At 41.4% G+C, this 22,725-nt stretch overlaps 1 protein-coding gene across 5 annotated transcripts in view; it reads right to left on the reverse strand.

Annotated features, from left to right (window-relative positions):
• The window catches only part of SUSD1 (sushi domain containing 1), a 176,582-nt gene that overhangs the window by 108,134 nt on the left and 45,723 nt on the right, over positions 1-22,725 (reverse strand). For 4 of the 5 annotated variants that reach the window (XM_057313680.1, XM_057313678.1, XM_048223083.2 and 1 more), the window contains 4 exons: positions 20,071-20,168; positions 19,290-19,476; positions 5,789-5,895; positions 1,167-1,359 (listed from right to left, as the gene is read on the reverse strand). In XM_057313680.1, the coding sequence (XP_057169663.1) occupies positions 1,167-1,359; positions 5,789-5,895; positions 19,290-19,476; positions 20,071-20,168 (585 nt within the window). The remainder of the gene's footprint in view (positions 1-1,166; positions 1,360-5,788; positions 5,896-19,289; positions 19,477-20,070; positions 20,169-22,725) is intronic. The other variant, XM_057313679.1, reaches the window with a different exon arrangement.

Genomic DNA, 22,725 nt, shown 5'->3' on the forward strand with positions numbered 1-22,725 from the left:
CTTTCAATGTGTCTGTTGGCCATCTGCATGTGTTCTTTGGAAAAACGTCTGTTCATGTCTTCTGCCCATTTTTTAACTGGTTTATTTGGTTTTTGGGTGTTGAGTTTTTTATAAGTTTTTTTAATATATTTTGGATACTAACCCAAAGAAAGCACTTTGAACAGTGCCCAGCACATACTTAGTACTCAATAAACATAGCTATTATTGTCATCAACATTATTATGTGCTGGACACTACTCTAGACAATTTACTTGTATTATGGCAGGTAAAGATCAGTCAGAAGGTAACTGAGGCCCAGAAGACAAGAAGAACATAGTTAATTCGTTGGCTGTTTTCTAAAAATGGGGGTCAAGTTCAAACAACATAAAATTGACCACTTTCGAGTGTACACTTTAGTGACATTTCTTACGTTCACAGTATGGGGCAACGATCACATAATTCTGCTTTTCTTTTCTCAGGAACAACGGTGAATACGGGAGAGAAGCATCAGGAAGACAGGAGCTGGACTTAACCTACTCAACCGCCTTCCTTCAAAGGCAGCAGCCCCTCCACCTGGTTGCCCCTAAATTTGTCCATTAAACACCATGGATTAGAGAGCAAAAAAAATTCTGTGTCCCTTCCTACCAGAGAGAGCTGTGGAGTTGATACAGCTGGCCTCTGTCTGGCTTCCTCACAAGACCACATGGCCTTTCTAGGAAGCCTGACCTTCAGGAGGCCACTGTCCTCTATATCAGGTTCATGTGCTCAGACACGGTCCAGTCATAAGACCTCTTTGTCTCACCAGTGCCAGCACAGCGCGGCTCACATCACTGATCTCCAGGAATTTGGTTCTACTTGTCCATAATGACTACCCTGGGGGCTCAGTGATCTGAAACCCGGAGTAAGAGATAGAAGCCTTACATTATTTTCAATCCATCACCATCAGGGAGCCCTAAATAAAACAGTCCATTCTTGGTCTCTACCCACTATGAGCCAGAACCCCTGTGGGGAAGGGGATGGGTGGTAAGAGTCAGGCACCCTAAAGCCCAGAAAAAAGTTGGTAGTCATTAGAACTAGAACACAAGTCTCGTGACTCCCAGATGAGTATTCTTTACAGTCCCCCACATTGTGCAATTCACATATTTCACCTGCCCTGAGACATAAATCGGAGAGACACGCACACTCACCTCCTGGTGCAGTTGTCACCACTATTTGCGCTGAGTGCTGCTCAGAAGATCCCAGGAGAGTGACAGTCACTGTGTAATCAGTTGCTGGGTACAGGTCTAAACACACCACTGGAGCGCGTTCCCTCGTTGTGAAGTTAAATGATGTTGCATGATAAAAATTATTCAGATACCACCTCTGACCCAGAACTTTAAACTGTCAAGAGATTAAAAGAAAGCATTGCATTAAATTTTCTGCTGGCTTGCAGATATCTAGATTATAAGCAAAACAGAGATAAAGCAAGAAGGTCCATGCTCTTAGAATTCTTTTTAACACAATAGCTAGCTACACTGGGGATGGACTTTACAAATCTACCCTCCCTATCCTCTTCAACGTCCCCTTCCACCACTACAGGACAAAGCTTAAAATGCGTAACCGCATCTCAGATGAACAAAATGTAGGCTATTCTAAGAGAAACTCTGATGCCCTCCCAAGGAAAGAAGATGGCACTGGAGCTATGGGGCAAAATTCTTTTAATTTCTTCTCATTCATAAAGAATCCATTGATAAGCCTTATGAAACAGAATTTTTGAACTTTATGAGGACTCCTCCCAATTATGCATTCAAAGCAACTGTGCAATGGTACTTCACTTGGTCCTTCCTACGAGAGCTCTGGTAAAAGTGTTTTTGGTCCACAGATTCATCGTGCGTGGTATTAACCCATAATACTCTATCCATTGCCAACCCAAGATGTATGTTTAATATAGGGACTTATAAGGGAAAAAATATGTTAAGGTTCCGGAAGGAATATGCTTGACCCCTGATCAATCCGTGTGTTACAGCTGGACATATCTGTGTTTAGCATTTCTTTTGATGCTCATGTCATGGGCTATGGCCGCCCTCCATCCCTCCTCACCACCGTCATTCTTCCACAGTCTTCCAAGACCCTGACACATGGTTCACTGGGATTTTCCTCTCTCCCCCAATTTCTAGCATTCTCTTGGGTAACGAAAATGTCCTTATAGACAAGCCGTCAAACCTTGGCCTCAGAGATCCTTGAGCTCAATGCTATGAAGTTCCTCCACTCCACTTTCGCTGCTCATATCCACAGCCACATCCCAGGCTGTGTCAACCTCAGAGCAGCTTCAAGATCTCACAGTCTCCTATTCCTCTGGCCCACTCATCCATTATGCCTGATCTCGCTCAAGAACTCCCCCAAGATTTCCTCACTCGAGATCTTCTACCCATATTCACTCCCATCCTCATCTTCCCCAGCTCTCAGGTACCCTATCATTTTCGTTATTCTCTTGCCTGACACCCTCAATGCCCTTGCCCCTCTGTTCTCAATTTCACCCATCCTAGAAAACCTGAAACACACTGGCTCAATCCAGATATTTGGCTTCCCCAGTTCTACACTTAGGCTGCTGCCGTCTGCTGGAAAAGACCTCACAACTCCGTAGATAATTTTTCTACAAACTCGGTTTCATCCTAAACTCCATATGGTTTAGTCTACAAACAAAAACTAAGTCTCTGGTTACAAACTTTAAATCACACTGTATGCATGATTTTATAGTAGAATTATTTTATTTAAAAATATATTGTGAAGTTTTTTTCGCTGTCATTAATTCATTCTATAAATAGATATACAGAGTATATAGTGTGGGGTATACAATGGCAAATAAGGTACAGGTCCTAAACTCAAGGAACTCACAGACGAGTCTCCAGGCAAACAAAATACCCAGGGATAAGTGTTAGAATCCACGAGGCATGAGGCAGTAGGAGCACTCAGGAGGGACACCTAACCCTCCTCTTTGGGGATCAGGGAAAGCTTCCCTATCTAAATCATGAACCCGAGGAGAAATTAGCATTAACCGGGTGAGCTGCAGACAGGAAAAACAATTCAGCCAGCAGGGACAGTGTTTGGGGCAGAAGGTCAGCTTTCCTCCCAGGGGAGACGACTGAGCTGAGCCTTGCGGATAAACAGGAGTCAGCCAGGTAGGGTAAGGGAAGGAGGGGCACTGCTGGCGGGAGAGTCACATATGTGAAGACAGTGCGAAAAAGAACACAAAAAGTTAATCAGGGAGTATGGGCCCAGAGCTTATAGAACAGATGAGGCCCGGAGAGACAGATTTAGGACTTATGAGCATAGAGACAGTGAAGGAAGTAAAGAGACTGGGTAAGATGGCCCAAAGAGGGGTACAGAACAAGAGAAGGGGCAATGTACAACCTTGAGGGTGCTCAGATTTAAGGGACAGGCAGAGGAAGGGAATGCTAGGACGGAGAGCTAGAGAGGGGACAAAATGATAGGAGAAACAGAGACCATTTCAACAGGAATACTGGTCAACAGCAGCAAGTGTTATTCAGTATGAGGTACGACATACTTTATATCTGCATAGGGTTCTGTCAGATGAATGTGTGACGGTTTATTTGGCCAAATCCCTCCTGGTGAACACTTAAGTTGTTTCCAAGTCCCCCTACTATAAACAAAGCTTCAAGGAACAGCTTAATCTTTTGGTATATGTGTGCTTAATTAATTACAGCTCATTTCCAAAAATTTACTGAGGCTAACAAATAAGAAATAACTATTCCAGAAAAGTCATGCCAGTTTAACTGGCCAGCCACTGTAGGTAACAGTACTCTATGCTTGGGAAGCCTGGGCGGCTCAGTCGGTTAAGCATCTGACTCTTGTTTTCAGCTCACGTCCTGGTGTCAGGGTTGTGAGATCAAGTCCACGTGCCTATCGTGGAGCCTGCTTAAGATTCTCTCCCTCTTCCTCTGCCCCTCCCCCCACCTTGTACATGTGCTCTCTCTCAAAAAAAAAAAAAACTGTTATCTATGATTATAGAAGAATCATGGTATCTTATGGTTTAATTTTTTTTCTTTTTTTTCTTACTAGTGAGGTATAACGTGTTCATGTGTGTTTTGGCTACACACACACACACACACACACACACACACATACATATATATATCCTCTTTTGTGAACTGTCTTTGAATGTTCACATTTTTCAATCGACTTGTGAAGAGTGCTTTCCACATTACTTTTTTTTTAAAGATTTTATTTATTTATTTGACAGAGAGAGACAGCGAGCGAGAGAGGGAACACAAGCAGGGGGAGTGGGAGAGGAAGAAGCAGGCTCATAGCAGAGGAACCTGATGTGGGGCTCGATCCCAGATCGCCGGGATCACGCCCTGAGCCGAAGGCAGACGCTTAACAACTGCGCTACCCAGGCACCCCTACTTAAATGAATCTTAAACGTATTAAAAAATTACTTTTTTTTTTCTGACTTAACTCTTTAATCATTTTAGTGTAAATGCAAAGAATCATTTATTTTCTTAACCAAGTAGTTAACCAATTGTCCCAGGACCATTTATTTCTACACCCATTTTTTAAAATCATCTAAACTTTATCTGGGTACCTGAATATGTTTCTAGCCCCTGGGTTCCTTCTAAATATGAAAACTGGAGTATTTGGCTCACCTGCTGAAAATCCTTCAGGGGTTCCACAGAGACATCAAAATACGATCCAAACTCCAAATTATAGGGTCCTTCCTGATCTAGTCACTGCTCAGGTTTTTGCCTCATCTCTTCCTAGTCTCCCTTGCTTTCTTTGTTCCCTAAGAGAACCATGTTCCCTAATATTCAAGATGCTTCTCTGCTTGCCCACAGTGCCCTTCTTCACCATCACCCCACATCTTTGATCTGGTTGAGTCCCGCTCATTCTCTGTGATTTAGCACAGTCCTTGCTTCTTGCTAAAAACAAAAAAAAACAAAAAACCCTATCTGGACATACACACATGCACGCAATCCCCCGTTTATTTACCTTTTATCAAAGCAGTCATCATACCACAGTGTCTTTTACTGGTGTATTTACATCAGGGTGAACTGAAAGTTACAGGTCCTGATACATGATATTCTTTTGATAAATGGCTAATGAATGAATGAATGAACTTTAATTTAATACTTAGTCTACTCTGCCAGAAGATTTGCCAGGCACTAAAAGTGACACAAAATAATGAATCAGTTCGGACCTGAATTTAGGAATCATTTTACTTGAGAGGTGTGATTTTTAAAAAAATCAAGTTAAATGAGGACCAATAGCCACGCAATGAGTTTCTTAAAAATCTACAAGCCAGGGGCGCCTGGGTGGCACAGCGGTTAAGCGTCTGCCTTCGGCTCAGGGCGTGATCCCAGCGTTATGGGATCGAGCCCCACATCAGGCTCTTCCGCTATGAGCCTGCTTCTTCCTCTCCCACTCCCCCTGCTTGTGTTCCCTCTCTCGCTGGCTGTCTCTCTCTCTGTCAAATAAATAAATAAAATCTTTAAAAAAAAAAAAAAAATCTACAAGCCAGTGTGAATTTGATGACAGAATCAGCCGTAATGATAAAATGCACTAAAATAAAATATAATACATACATGTGAAATACCAGACAGGGAAACCGATAGCAAGTCACCCACTCGAGTGTCTTCCTCCCCCTCAGCCCCCAGCGTGGCACCCATCTCACATCCAAGTCTAGAGACAAAAACCAAACTGTCTAGGAGTTCATGCCATTCGTGTTTTTAAATACTTTGGATCCTCACTTGGAGAGCCGCCAAATTTTCAAGTGATGCAATACTTTGACAGAAAACATGAGAGATCTTCTTACTTGGTACATTTGTTCTGATCCAAGTTTCCTAGGGTGCCTGTTCAGTTTCAAACAAGCTTCACTGAATACTGAAATATTGAAAATTCCATCATCTTCTAAGACATCTTCTAAAAGATAAAACATACGGAAAGGTCGCATATCTTAGCAAAACATATCTTGGCTAAGTACAATTGAAACTCTGACGTCTTACAAGAGCCAACAGGGTGTTTAACAGCAAGAGCGCCCCCTTTGGCTTCAAGCCCAGGCTCTATAAGTTAACTGCATGACCGTGGCTAAGTCACTTAACCCCTCCAATCCTCCGTGTTCTTCTCTGTGAACCAAGTAATCCGGTTTGCTTTTCTGACATCACAGGCTACTGAGAGAATCAGATGAAATAGTTCATATTTAAAAATCACCATAAACTAGGGGCGCTTCAGTGGTTCAGTCAGTTAAGCTTCTGCCTTCCGCTCAGGTCATGATCCCAGGATCCCGGGATCGAGTCCTGCATCGGGTTCCCTGCTTCTCCCTCTCCCCGCCCCCGTTCATGCTCTCTCTTGCTCTCGCTCTCTCTCAAATACATAAATAAAGTCTTGTTTAAAATCGCCATAAACTAGTTGGTCCGAGGGTTGTGGGTTATTGTTAATCTGTTTAAAATCGCCATAAACTAATAAAGCTGTGATATTTTTAGAAAGTTCATCCTATCACTTGGATAGCCCCTATGTTAAATGTCCTGAAGGTAAGCATGTCAACACCTAGAAAGTCTGAGAATAAGGAAAAGGTGAATAAAAGGCAAAGACTATGGATCAGCACTCTGAGTGGGTGTTTCCAACCTAGAAGATCAACTGAAAGGAGATGGCCAGGCAAGATGTTTGCTTCGCAGCAGACAGTATTCCAAGAGCTACTCAGGTAAGGATGCTGGCATAGTAAAATAATCAGAGAGGAGACTTATTTCAACCACTGGATTTAAAAAGGGGGGGGATTTCATTCCTCCTACATCTACTTTATTCCTTCAATGTTCTATTTTCTTCAGGTAGTCATGAAGAAAGAAGAGGTTTGTTACCAATGCGTAAAAAACTCACAGAGTGTCCAGGAATACCACGGCTAATTTTTAAGGAAGAGCAAATTTCCCAAGAAGCCGGTACATTTTCTACAAATGAGAAAAAGTTTAAATGTCTATCAGAGAGAAACTTTGTAAAACTACCTAGAAAACTACATTACTCCCATGGGAGTCTCTGCTCCCTAAGAAGGAAGAAGGACAAGAAATTATTCTATTCAAAATCAAAACTGCCCGCAGCGTATTACGTATCACGCACACATGCAACACAAGGCTATTTATTAGCTGGGGGGGAAATATTCTTCGCTGTAACTGGAAAACGTAAAAACACGGTTACGAGAGAGAATGTGAAGGCCTATCACATGGGTTCCCCTTTATCTTCACAACTTTTAAGGATTTCATAAAGACATCAGAAACGACAATTGCTACGTGTTTGCATATGATTTTCAGGCACACCAAACATATGTATGTAAGAAATACCACACACAGGATGTCTGTTCTCAAACAGACATAAAGCAGAAGTTCTGTCTGCACAGCTCCCATCTCTGTACGACTGGCTCCCTCACAGCCATGAGAGTCTGAACTCAGGCGAAGACGGAATGTCAACAAAAGCATCTGGTTCCCACTTCCCACCCCCAATCCTGACAGAAGTGACTGAGAGTAGTAAAAATGGGTCAAAATTGCATCTGGGATGGAAGGAAGGGTTGGTTGACATACACGAGGCACCAACACAAAGACGCTTCTGCTTAGCACCGTGTGGAGGAGACCGGACTAAAGAAAGACGCTGAGAGCAATGAGGTATAACATGCCCTCAAGCAAAGGAGCATGGTCTCAAAGTCTTCAAGGAAGGAACTGGGGAAGGACTGGGGCCCACAGAGGCGGGGACTAGAAGCGAGGATGGCAACAGGACGAATAAGTGATGGATGCTCCATCTAGAACAATTTAGCCTGATTGTTGCTGATCCTACCTGCACATCAGAATCATCCAGACACAGCAGATCTGAGGTACAAACACACATCTGTATTTTGTTTTAATGCGCCAAGCAGTGCTGATAGGCAGCCAGGGTAAAAACTATATATACCACTACGACTACTACTATTGGTAATAATAATAACAGTCCCTCCTTAGCATGCTGGAGATCAGTAACATGGAAGGACTTCTATGGGCACGCGTAGGGACCTAGAGGTCCCACCTGACAGAGAGCCTGGGTGGGTAGAAGGAGGGACTTGGTTCTCTCCTGCCTCTGTAGACCATAGCATCCTAATGAAGTCAGACAACACGATGCTGTCTGAGAGCAACAGTTTCACCAGTCAAGGCAGCAAAGTGCTGAGGGGCACTTAGGCAGCTTGGTTGGTTAAGCGTGGGACTCTTGGTTTCAGCTTGGGTCATGATCTCATGGGTGGTGAGGTCCAGCACCACTGCCCTCACCCCCCCAGCCCCCTACCCCGCACACATTCCCGCACCCTCCCACAGGCTCTGCACTCGACAGGGAATCTGCTTGAAGATTCTCTCCCTCTGCCCCTCCTCCCCTCCCCTTGTAGTCTCACTCAAATAAATAAGAAATCTTTTTAAAAAAGGATAGCAAAGTGCTCAGAAAATAAGAGCGCCTGGGTAGGTCAGTCAGTTAAGTGTCTGACTCTTGACCTCAGCTCAGGTCTTGATCTCAGGGTCATGAGTTCAAGCCTTGTGTTCAGTTCCACGCTGGGTGTGGAACCTACTTTAAAAAAAAGGGGGGGGCTAGCCTGGGTGGCTCAGTCGTTAAGCATCTGCCTTCGGCTCAGGGCGTGATCCCAGGGTCCTGGGATGGAGTCCCACATGAGGCTCCTCCTCTGGGAGCCTGCTTCTTCCTCTCCCACTCCCCCTGCTTGTGTTCCCTCTCTCGCTGCCTGTCTCTCTCTCTCTCTGTCAAATAAATAAATAAAATCTTTAAAAAAAAAAAAAGTGCTCAGAAATAAAGCTCAGGGAAGTGGGCTTTCTCACAGCTAGCTGCTCCCAGAAGGACGCTGAATTATCCAATCAGCAGTAAATCCTTCAAGATGAGATCTGAGATAAGCACAGTAATATCATCCAATAAAAAGTAAGATTAAAGAGAATGTCATCCATTTTATTATGAAATATCAAACCTAGATAAAACTTGTATATTCTAACAATAAAAAGAAAAGCCTGTGAAATGATTCTACAAAGAAGATTGTGCCTAAGAGGCAAAGAACGAATATTATTTTGAAAAAATATATATTGAGCAAAGTAATAGTAAAATTAGGCAACATCTTTTTTGCATTTTCAGTAAAAAATTTTGAAGATGCATTAAAACAGATAAAGGATGAGTTAATAAGAGAATGCAAGAGAGGAAACTGGTTGAGAGAGGCAGAAATAAAAAGGGAACTAGATGAGGGTGCCTGGTTGGCTCAGTCCATACAGCATGTGACTCTTGATCCTGGGGTCATGAGTTCAAGCCCCACATTGGGCGTAGGGCTGACTTAAAAAAAAAAAAAAAAAAAGGAACTAGATGAGACAAGGAAACGCAAGTCCAACAACAAAATATAACATGCATTAGAAACAGAGAAGGCCAGAAAGGTCGATGCACATACGCATAAATGTCTATACAGATTAAACCCACTGCACTCTCACAGAAGGCAGAGGAAAAAGGCAGGGATATAAAAAGGGAAAGAGTGAAGACCAGGGCAGACAAACAAGGAATTCCATACAGGAGCATGTGATGAGCCAAAATACCAAATGGAAAAAAAAAGCAACAATCAGAGATTTCATGAAAGAAACTATTTCTAATGTGTAAACGTGATGTGGGAAACAAAGGCAAAAGAAAGAATTGCTTCCTTACTGCCTAGAGCCCATTGACAAGTCCTTGAAACAGCTCGAGGGACCTTCCCCTGGGAGCTCAGCTGCCTGGATGTTGACACTTTGCTAAGGGCAAAAGGCAGTCTTAGCCCAACTTCCCCCCACCCCCATCTGTGAGTCTCCTTGAACACATACATTCCTTTGGAAACTTCCTTTATCTCTACCCCACCAAGATACATGTGAGCAATCATCCCCTAAGCATATGGCCCACTGATACACATCTGAAGGGTCTCATGACTAAGGGTTTACTAGGTAGTAATAAATAACCTTCTCCTAACAATAACTAGTCTCCTCAGGATCCTGGAAGCCTTGTTTCCAAAATACTTTGGAGGCTTGTGGTATCCCTAACCCCCTCCCAACTTGAAACTATATAATCAGCCACCCGTCACAACCCCAATGCAGCTCTTTCTGCCCACAGGTCCTGTCCCCAAGCTTTAGTAAAAAGAGCACTGGCTCCGAACCCCACCACTTCAAACTACATCAAATGGACCAAAATCTGAAGATCGAAAAACTCTCAGAGGACTAAGAAAATTTAGTGAAAAACAGTAACATTTATATCACACCTGATTGGTTTTCATGAGGGAAGTGATTTTTCTATCTCATTCACTACTGAATTCCCAATGCCTAAAATAATGTCAAACACACAAGTGGTCAATAAACACTTAACATGTGCATGAATAAATAATTCGTCTTGAGTTTCACACATTAAAAAAAGCCTCTGTGATATCAAGGCTTAAAAATCAGATTATCTATAATAGGATTTTTTCTAAAAAAATCACACCTTCTTCATATTCTCTTTCAAAAGTTTAAATTCCCAAAATCAATGTGAAATGCCTCAGAATTTTAACAACAGAAGTTATGGACCAAGGATTTTATCTTCAATTGAGCTCTTATTTACACCTGAAGACAGCAAAAAGACATTCTCACATAATCATGGGCTCAGAAAGTATCCCATTCCTTGGTAAGGAAAAGATAGAAATCATTGTGCAGTGAAATAAAGATAGAGAAAAAAACAGAGAAACTTTGGTATGAAAGGGCTATGAAACTGTAAAATATATACCTATTTAAGTGTTATAAATATTGCTATAAATCAATATAAAAATAATTTTTTTAAAGATGCAATACATGTTAAAAATAATTAAAAATAAGAAGTTGGCAACAAAATGCTCTATTAAGCCAATAACATAAAGGAAGCAAGAGGGGAAGGGAAAAAAGGAAGTAGAGAATGCTAACTTCCTTATCTTTTTTTTTTTTAAAAGATTTTATTTATTTATTTGACAGAGAGAGACAGCCAGAGAGAGAGGGAACACAAGCAGGGGGAGCAGGAGAGGGAGAAGCAGACTCCCTGCTGAGCAGGGAGCCAGAGGGGGCTGATTCCAAGACCCTGGGATCATGACCTGAGCCGAAGGCAGACGCTTAACGACTGAGCCCCCCAGGAGCCCCTAGCTTCCTTATCTTACTCAGGAAGAAGTTAATATTATTTCAGTCTGAACACCGGTAATCAGAGAAAAACACATTCAAAGGGGATTTTGTTTGTTTTTTAATGTGTAATACAGAATTTAAAAAACCTTTACTGTTTGAATCACTGAAAAAGAAAATCTGTGTAGCAAAAAGATAGAAAACAATGGACATAGCAAAGCAACAGGAGAAAAAAAACAAGGTGGCAGAAGAAGGGAAAATCATATCACAAAGACCACTAAACGTAAATTGCTTAACTTATCTACTTAAAAACAAAACTTTTCTCAAAAGGGTTCGCAACATATACTGCCTCCTGGAACTGCTGAATCACTGTACGGTACACCTGAAACTGATACAACACTGTATCTTAACTACACTGAAATTAAAATTTTTTTAATTTAAAAAGAACAAAAGTGGGCAAAACATATTATGCAAATAGATGTACAAAGAAATCAAGAAAACCAATATTGCTATCAAATTGTAAGTCAAGGCAAAAAATATTAAACAGGATAAAATTAGCCATTTGTTACTAATGAAAGTTAGAATCTACAATTAAGACATCAGTCATGAAGACAAATACCGTGAACTCAAAATGTGTGAATCCAAACAATTAGAATTTCTGAGAGAAACTGAGAAAAATGGCAATCCATGTATCTACAAACCACCACCACCACCAAAAAACAGAAGTCCTGAATGCCTTTATTAACAGAGTTGACTGAAGACTAGATCTTATTCTACTTACAAGCCAATGTACTACCTCGTTATCATAAAACTTTCCCAAACAATAAGCCCCAAGAAAATGACAATAAACCCCCCTAAAAATACCAAAATGCAATAAAAGTAGAAATTAACAGCAAATTAAATGTTAAAAAAAAAGAAAACCTACCATTTGTATAATTCACTTGTAATTAATCCCTCAATCAATGGGGAAATCAAATAGCAATTATGTAATGCTTTGAAAGTAAACATAAAGAGAACATATATTAACACACTCATAAATAATTCTCCAATCAAAGAGAAAATCAGAAGAACAATTATATCCTGCCTTGACAGTAGGGATGAAGGGAATATGTATCAACGCCTAGAGAATTCTGCCAATGCTCAAGTCCAAAAGCATTTAAGACATTTTTTTTTAAGATTTTTTTTTTTTTTAATTTGACAGAGATAGAGACAGCCAGCGAGAGAGGGAACACAAGCAGGGGGAGTGGGAGAGGAAGAAGCAGGCTCATAGCAGAGGAGCCTGATGTGGGGCTCGATCCCAGAACGCCGGGATCACGCCCCAAGCCGAAGGCAGACACTTAATGACTAAGCCACCCAGGCGCCCCAAGACTTTTATTATCAAACAAGAAAGAATGGAAATGAGTTGAATTATGCATTCAACTCAAGAATTTAGTAATAGAACAATACAACCAACCTAAGAAAATCAAGGAGAAAAAAGTAATAAAACTAAGGGGAGAAATTAATGAGATAGAAAAAAACACTTAAAAACCGAAGAGTTTATTCTTTGGGGGAAAGAAACAGCAATAAGACAGAAAACTCAAGCTAAGCTTATCAATTTTTTAAAAGAGAGAGAAAACCAAGCTTAGGAATCAGAATAACCTGGGGTTGCATAACCTGTAACCTCAGAGCACTTGTAAACAAATATTCCATATGACATTCTGCTGATATATTTAAAATCCCAACCAAATCAACACTTTTTTGGGGAAAATACAAGCTATAAAAATTGACTGAAGAAAATGTAGGAAACATAAACAGATCAAAAGAAAATCACAGAAGAAATTATAAAGTTATCAAAGATTTACATCCCAAAAGGGGTGAAACTTACTGATCTTACGAGCAAATGTGTCCAACTTTAAAAGGAAGGCACTAACTTCAAAGTGATAAAAACTCTTCCAGAGCATAAAAAAATATGGAAAACTTCCCAATTCATTTTAAGAGAACTAGTGTAAAGTTTAAATGAGATCAGATCACCAAATGTACAGACTCTAGAGGAAAAGAATGCAACAATGCACATATAAACAGAAAAGATAAAATTAAGTACATATTGAATAAATGTAGAAACGTGCTTTTTTCCCAGTTGGGATGGCTCCATATAAACCCCAGCTCTCACTAAATTGACTTCCAAGTTTAATCCAATTCCACTTAAAATTTCAGAAAGAGGAAAGAGCTCTGGAGACATTTAAAAAACCCAGCCATGGTCACCTAACTCTTCAATTCAGAGTTAAGATGCAAAACCAAGTCTGTCTGACCCCAAAGACCACCATCCTTTTCCCAGGGGAAATTACCTTGCAGAGGTAACTGGATATCAGTAAAAACAGCTGACACTGAACAGCAAGCTGTTACTCTGACTGAATAATGACACATAAGTTTAAAGTCTTTTAAAAAGACATATTCTGGGGCACCTGGGTGGCTCAGTCGGTTGGGCATCTGCTCAGGTCATGATCTCAGGGTCCTGGGATGGAGCCCCATGTCAGGCTCCCTGCTCAGTGGGGAGTCTACTTCTCCCTCTCCCTCTACCTTCTACTTTGCCTGTTGTGCTCTCTCTCTCTCAAATAAATAAATAAAATCTTTAAAAAATACGAAAATAAAATAAAATAGACATATTCCCCCAGAAAAACTACAAAAAGAAGCACAAAACAAGTAACAAAATGACAATAAATAGTTATCTCTCAATAATTACTTTGAATGTAAACGGACTAAGCTCCAATCAAAAGACAGGGTGTCAGAATGAACTAAAAAACAAGGCCTATCTATATGTTGCCTACTGGAGACTCATTTCAGACCTATAGAAAGGAGATGCAGAAACATCTTATCATGCAAATGGATGTCAAAAGAAAGCTGAGGGTGGTAATACTTATATGTGATGGAATAGACTATTTTTTAAGATTTATTTATTTATTTTAGAAAGAGAGAGAGGGTAAGAGAGCACATGAGAGCACAGGCAGAGGGAGAGAATCCCAAGCAGACTCCCCGCTGAGTATGGAGCCCAATGCAGGGCTCTATCCCACGACCCCAAGATCATGACCTGAGCTGAAATCAAGAGTCAGATGGTCAACTGACTGAGCCACCCAGGTGCACTGGGACAAAACAGACTTTAAAACAAAGACTGTAATAAGAGACAAAGAAGGACACTATATAATAATAAAAGGGACAATCCAAAAGACAATGAAACAATTACAAATATTTATGCACCCAACATGGGATCACTCAATACAGAAAGCAATTCATAACAAACATAAAGGAACTAACTGATAGTAATACAATAATAGTAGGAGACTTTATCATCCTCCTTACATCAATGGACAGATCATCTATGCAGAAAATCAACAAAGAAACAGTGGCTTTGAATGACACACTGGAACAGATGGATTTAACAGATATATTCAGAACATTCCATCCTAAAACAACAGATACACATTCTTTGCAAGTGCACACAGAACATTCTCCAGAACAGACCACATATTAGGCCAGAAACAAGTCTCAACAAATTCAAAAAGATCGAAGTCATACTATGCATCTTTTCTGACCACAACACTTTGAAACTGGAAGTCAATCACAAGAAAAAATCTGGAAGACCACAAATACAGTGGAGGTTAAATAATAGTCTACTCAACAATGAACAGGTCCACCAAGAAATCAAAGAAGAAATAAAGAATTACATGAAAATGAAAACACAACAATCCAAGATCTTTGGGGTACAGCAAAATGATTTTTTAAAAGATTTTACTTATTTATTTGAGAGAGAGAGAGCACAGAGGGAAAGTGAGAGACAGAAGCAGACTCCCGTTGAGCAGAGAGCCCGATGCGGGGCTCAACGTGGGGCTCAATGCGGGGCTCCATCCCAGGACCCTGAGATCATGACCTGAGCCAAAAGCAGATGCTTAACCAACTCAGCCACCCGGGCGCCCAAACAAAAATGATTCTAAGAAGGAAGTTTAGGGCAGTACAGACCTACCTCAAGAAGCAAGTAAATCGCACATAAAAACCTAACCTTACACCTAAAGGAGCAAAAAAAAAAAAAAAAAAAGGAACAAGAAACAAAACCTAAACCCAGCAAAAGGAAGGAAATAATAAAGATTAGAGTAGAAATAAATTATATAGAAACCAAAAACAATAGAACAGATTAATGAAACCAGGAACTGGTTCTCTGAAAAGATCAACAAAATTGAGAAACTTCTAGCCAGACTCAGGAAAAAAAAAAAAAAGTGATATAGAGAGAGGACTCAAACAAAATCACAAATGAGAGAGGAGAAATAACCAACACCACAGAAATACAACCAGTTGGAAGCGAATATTATGAAAAACTATATGTCAACAAATTGGACAATCTAGAAAAAATGGATAAATTCCTAGAAACATATAATCTACCAAAACTGAAATAGGAACAAAAAGAAAATTTGAACAGACCAATAACCAGCCAAGAAGTTGAGTCAGAAATCAAAAAACTCCCAACAAACAGAAGTCCAGGACCAGATGGCTTCCCAGGCGAATTCTACCTGACATTTAAAGAATTGGTATCTATTCTCTCAAACTACTCCAAAAAATAGAAAAGGAAGGAAACGTTTCAAATTCATTCTAAAAGGCCAGTATCATCCTGATACCAAAGTAAGATAAAGACACCACAGAAGAAAGAGAACTACGGGCCAAAATCTCTGATGAACACGGATGCAAAAATCTTCAACAAAATACTAGCAAACTGAATCCAACAATACATTAAGATAATCATTCACCATGATCTAGTGGGATTTATTCCCAGGATGCAAGGGTAGTTCAATATTCACAAATCCAATCAATGTGAAATGAGAAAGGATAAGAACCATATGATCACTTCAATAGACACAGAAAAAGCATTTGACAAATACAACATCCATTCATGATAAAAAAAAAAAAAAAAACCTTCAACAAAAGTCTAGAGGGAACATACCTCAACATAATAAAGGTCTTATCTGGAAAACCCACAGCTAACATCATACTTGATGGGGGAAAACTGAGAGCTTTTCTCCTAAGGTCAAGAACTCACCACTTTTATTCTTACCACTTTTATTCAACATAGTACTGGAAGTCCTAGCCACAGTAATCAGACAACAAAAAGAAATAAAAGGCATCCAAATGGGTAAGGAAGAAGCAAACTTTTACTATTTGCAGATGAAATGACATTATATATAGAAAATCCTAAAGACTCCACCAAAACACAACTAAAACTAATAAATGAATTTGGTAAAATCACAGGATAGAAAATCAACATACAGAAATCTGTTGCATTTCTATATACTAATAATGAAGCAGCAGAAACAGAGATTAAGAAAACAATCCCATTTACAATTGCATCAAAAGCAATAAAATACCTAGGAATAAACTTAACCACAGAGGTGAAAAGACTTGTACTCTGAAAACAATAAAATACCAATGAAAGAAACTGAAGACAACACAAAGAAATGGAAACACATTCCATGCTCATGGATCGGAAGAACAAATATTGTTAAAATGTCCATATGACCCAAAGCAATCTACAGATTTAATGTAACCCCTATCAAAACACCAACAGCATTTTTCAGAGAACTACAACAAACAATCCTAAAATTTGTATGGGACCACAAAAGACCTCAAATAGCCAAAGCAATCTTGAAAAGGAAAAAACTGGAGGCATCATAATTCCAGACTTCAAGTTTTATTACAAATCTGTAGTGATCAAAACAGTATGGTACTAGCATAAAAACAGACACACAGATCAATGGTACGGAAGAGAAAACCCAGAAATAAACCCATAATTACATGGCCAATTAATCTTTTGACAAAGCAGGAAACAATATGCAATGGGAAAAAGTCACTTCAACAAATGGTGCTGGGAAAACTGGACAGCAACATGCAGAAGAATGAAACTGGACCACTCTCTTTCACCATATACAAAAATTAACTCAAAATGGATTAAAGACCTAAATGTGAGACCTGAAACCATAAAAATCCTAGAAGAGAGCACAGAGTAATTTCTCTGGCATCGGCCATAGCAACATTTCTCTAGATATATATGTCTCTTGAAGCAAAGGAAACAAAAGCAAAAATAAACTGCTGGGACTTCACCAAAATGAAAAGCTTTTGCAGAGCAAAGGAAACAATCAACAAAGCTTAAAGGTAACCTATGGAATGGGAGAAAATACTTGCAAATAATATATCTGATAAAGCATTAGTATCTAAAATATATAAAGAATTGATACAAATCAACACCCAAAAAACAAATAACCCAATTAAAAAATGAGCAAAAGACTGGAACAGGTATTTCTCCAAAGAAGACATACAGATGGCCAACAGACACATTGAAAGATGTTCAACATCACTTATTATCAGGAGATTCAAATCAAAACTACAATGACATATCACCTCACACCTGTCAGAACGGCTAAAATCAACAACGCAAGAAACAACAAGTGCTATAGAGGATGTGGAGAAAAAGGAACTCTCGTGCACACTGTGGGAATGCACACTGGTGCAGTCACTGTGGAAAACAGGATGGAGGTTCCTCAAAAAATTAAAAATGGAACTACCTTATGATCCAGTAATCGCACTACTGGGTATTTACCCAAAGAATGCAAGAACGCTAACTCAAAGGGATACATGCACCCCTATGTTCATAGCAGCATTATTTACAATAGCCAAACTGTGGAAGCATTCCAAGTGTCCATCCACTGATGAATGAATAAAGAAGATGTGGTGTGTGCATGTGCACGCGCGCACACACACACACACACACACAAAAGTATTATTCAGCCATACAAAAGAATGCAATCTTGCCATTTGCCATGACACAGATGGAGCTAGAGAGTATTACGCTAAGTGAAATAAGTCAGTTAGAGAAAGATGAATACCATATGATTTCATTCATATGTAGAATTTAAGAAACAAAACAAATGAGCAAAGGGAAAAAAAGGGAAAGAGGGAGACAAACCAAGAGACAGACTTAACACAGAGAACAAACTGATGGTCACCAGAGGGGAGGTGGGTGGGGGGATGGGTGAAATAAGTGATGGGGATTAAAGAATTTACTTATCACAACGAGCACTGAGTCATGTAGAGAACGGCTGAATCACTATATTGTACACCCGAAACTCATATAACACTGTATGTTAACTGTACTGGAATTAAAATTAAAAGCTTATAAGAAAAAAAGGAAGAAGAAGACGTATTCCTGATAAATCCATAGCAGTTTACCATTAATTTTGAACAAGATTTTGCATTTTCATTCTACAACACCTTTCCCTACATATTATTTACTGAGAAAGCAATATATTGTTTTATTTATATACACCTAATTTGTATAATTTTGTAGTTGGCTCTCTATTGTTAAGATTGGCAGACTATTTCATTATTTCTGCCAAATCCATGTCACTTCCCAATACCTGGAGGCCGAGGCACCTTTTAAGTGGGACATCAGACAGCTAGCTGAGAACTACCTCAAGTCGCCCAAAATAATAAATGACACCAATGGCTTTTTGAGATTTGCTTGTAAGGTATTTAATTATTCCTGACACCCCATCATGAGAATTATGAAAAACTATTATAATTGTCACAATATTATAAAAATCCATGACATACATATGTGCAATGAGGTTTATTACTACTTTTTGAAACTCCTTCCTGTCCACTTCTCTTTTCACCTAATATCTCATTTCCTGCATCCTAGGGCTGCCTCTCCCTATCCACTCGCTCACTGTCAACTTGATTCGCACCCCCAGCCAGGCCTGGGGTCAGTTTCCATCCTAGATGTAAAGCCACTGAGTCACCCTCCCAGCTCTTCGTCCCCCATAGCCAAGAGTAAGAAAGGACTGTTGTGTTTCCTACCAACAATGTCACATGGCTACCCTCTAGTGCCCTGGATAATTGAGAATTGACTGCCTCATCACCTAATGTTCTCCTCTTTTAAATGCCTTATTATCTTCCACTTCAACCAAGGACCCAGCTGGGAAACAACCCATCCGTGCTCATTCGGCCTGGCATCAATAGGACAGGAATCTCTCCTACTAGGCCTACTAGAACTGCATCCTCCTGGCTACCAACCTCAGAAAGCAACTATGAACTCTCGTGCCCAGCTGCTTCTGAAGGACGTTTCCCCACATCCTGTGCTCAGCATTTTCTGGGAGGCCATGAGACTTCACCTCCACCTACCAGCTGTCTGGAACCCAACGATGGCCGGCACAGAGCGCGTGGGAGGGGCGGTGGAAATGCTCACGGTGTAGTTGGTGCCTTGGTACAGATCTAGGCACACTTCCGGGGTCCTGCTATCTGTGGTTACGTTGACTGTCTCCTCGTGAACTGATTCCACAGGGTGCAACCGTTGTCCTTTTATGTATATCTTTGGGAGGGGAAAAGAAAAAAGAACCCACCGTGACTCTGGTGAAAACAGCCAAGAGACTTTGTGGAGCTGAGTCCCATTCTCCTACTCTTCCCTTTGACACCACACCGCGCACGCAGGGGAGATGAATACGGTCAGCCTCTGCTGTCAGCTCTCGGATGCTGAATCTGACCAGCCCAGTAACCAAGAAACCCTAAGAAGTGACATAAAATGAGGAGTCCCTCTAGGGAGGACGTATTACTGGGTCCCACAAGTGACCAGCCATCCACGGAGGCAGTCACAACCTGAGAACCACTCGCTGCATCCTGTCCCCGAGGAAGCAGATGCTTCCAGGCCTCCTCTGGGGGAGTGAGATACGAGTGCTGGGAAACAGGCGCTCATGACGCTGCCACATATAAATACAGCCCCACACACACACCCCGCCGAGTGACACATATATTACGCACAGAACGTAAAATAAAATAAACCAGATATCTTACAAAAATCCGATCACTTTTTAAAAGAACAATCAGACAATTAGATGGAGAAGCCCTCATGAAAGGAAGTCTCTCCTAGTCATGTTCCTCGCAGGAAAAAGCAAAGCATTTTACTTACCACGTAGACAGTCTTGGAGACGATGCCTCCTGGGTTTATGTGCCACCTCACACAGGTGTTATTAAACACTGATACATCACTAATTTCTGCAATTATTTCTGAAACAGAAAAAGAGAGTCCACTCACAAAATCCGTCAGTGGCCTTTGGCATGACTTAGCTTCTCTGTGCAGCTCCCATCTCTGCTAACCGCCACTCATGCTCTGATTCAGAAACCAGGTCAGGCCATTCAAGCTGCCCCAGGGCCAATCACCCCACTTATCTTCATCAGGAATGATAAAGAAAGGGGGGTAATCAGAAGGGGGAATGAACCATGAGAGACTATGGACTCTGGGAAACAAACTGAGGGCTTCAGAGGGGAGGGGGGTGGGGGAATGGGATAGGCTGGTGATGGGTAGTAAGGAGGGCACGTATTGCATGGTGCACTGGGTGTTATACGCAACTAATGAATCATCGAACTTTAATCAGAAACCAGGGCTGTACTGTATGGTGACTAACATAATATAATAAAAAAAACATTAAAAAAAAAAAAAAAAAGAATGAGCCTGGCCCATTACCTGACTTGGAGGACAAGAATAGATAGACACCAGCTTGAGAACAGCGAAGAACTCCAACCTGTGATTGGCCTGGCAAGCCACTGGATGCCACTGGCATTCCACTCCTGTGGGATGGAGCGAGGCCCAGAGCTGCGCCCTGAGTCTTCCCTGTAGCTGCAGAGGAACGATGTGTTTCCGGCTTCACCCCACCTGGCTGACAGAATGCTCTTATTTCCAGGTCACTCCAGGTCACTGCTGTTCCCAAGAGGGAAATGACACGCATCCCCACACGGGACCATTCCTCAGGAGAGGCTTGGAGTAAACTAAATACATTCTCCATAAGGTCCCTGGATATTTCTGGGACTCCTCTAACTGCAGCCATTTAATTCTGATTTATCAGAAAGCCACTGGTTTCTTCAAGTGGTCCTGCTTCTTTTAAATATTCTGTGTGTATTTCATGTAATAACTTTGGCAATGTGGGAAACCGTATGAGGGCCTTGGTTCTGAGGTCACAGTTGCCAATGAACTGTACTGGCTCTCTTTCCTTCCCTGCTTTGCTCACCGCACCCCTCACCCCTGCCTCCCGGGATGTCATTCCCCACTGTAATAAACATAAGCCCTGTGCCTCGAGCTCCGCTTTCTGGGAAACTCGAGGTAAGACTCCCATCAAGAAGGGTGAGAAAGATAATTTCCATCTCAGAAGATGCCTCCTCTCAACTCAGCCCCCTCTCTCCCCTCTCAGCGTCCAACGTGGGAAAGAGCCAGCATGTCGGGCACCTGTAGGACTGACTCATTTCCCCTTTCCCCGGGACCAGTGCTACCTTTAGACAGACCCTGGTCTACTGATGATCTCGTTGCCATACAAGATTTTACATCTTTACTAAATCATCCATCAGCAGCATTACTGGGTCTTGGGTAAGCCCAGGTCAGGCTGTCAGCAAGTGAGAATAAAGACAGGCAGACAAAGGAAAACAGACAAATTCCTGGAGAGACACCAGAGGGTCACTGATGGCTGTCTAAATCATTCCCAGGTCTCTACATCAATCCTGCTCCCAGAGCACAGATAAAATGAAATCAAAGAAATACTCCAGTTATGGACATGGGTACCCTACCAGATACAAAGATCCCATTTGCTCACCCCCTTGGGGAGCATGACGACAACACTGGCGTCAGTCTTTTATCAGCTTGAACAAGCCCCAAATACTCTGGCCCCTTCCCTCCCCATCGCCCTGCAAAGGCCCTAGAGCTCTGGACTCCTCTGTTCACTCACACATCCCTCTGATACTAACTCACCACCTGGTCCAGAAGGAAAAGGAAACAGCCTACCCCTCACCTTGTCTCTGACTGTCCGTAGAGCAAATTTCCTTCTCACTGGGGACCCCTTTGCCACCCAAGCAGAGATGAGAAAGGAGACATGAAAGTTTCCTTTCTTGTCCTTCCTTCTTGTTCACTCTCTATGACAACAGCAAATGACATCTCAAAATTGCCATCTGCCTCCTGCCTGTGCCATGCTCTCTTGCACAGATGGGACCAAGATCTGATTACAGGGATGTCAGCTATCTCATCCCAAGGAGCAGTTTAACAAAATGCAGTTGCTTTCCCCTCCAGGTGTCTACAAACCAGCTGGAAAGACCGCTTTATAAACCCATCAGATATTAAATATCCCCATAAATGCTGCCCTTTTAAAAGAGATACCCTAATTCTAACAGTACCGATAACTAAAGACAGTTCTGGGAGTTCTCTTTGGAACTGACTCTAGGGCTCTTTAGGCACCATTCACTGAATGATTACCAAATGCCAAGCATCCTCCCATGCCAGGCACTGGGCTGTGACGATGATCAGAACAAAAGTCCTTCCCCCAGGAACATGTTGTCTAATGGAGGGAGCAAACATATAAGCAGGGAAATTACAACTTGATAAATCTTAGAACAAAGCTCCACACAAGGACCATGGGGTCGAGAGAAAGAAACCACCCACTCTCACTGGAGGGCTTGGGGAAGCCGGCTTTGTGGAGGGCATGACCTTGACAGATGAATGCCTGAAGAGTGGGGAAGACACCTGAGCAGTCAGACAGCAGGGCTAATGGCTGTCACCATAAGGGGCTGTGGCAGATTCAGGGCT

Source organism: Ursus arctos, unplaced genomic scaffold, assembly GCF_023065955.2.
Source record: "Ursus arctos isolate Adak ecotype North America unplaced genomic scaffold, UrsArc2.0 scaffold_18, whole genome shotgun sequence".
NCBI classification, from domain to species: domain Eukaryota; kingdom Metazoa; phylum Chordata; class Mammalia; order Carnivora; family Ursidae; genus Ursus; species Ursus arctos.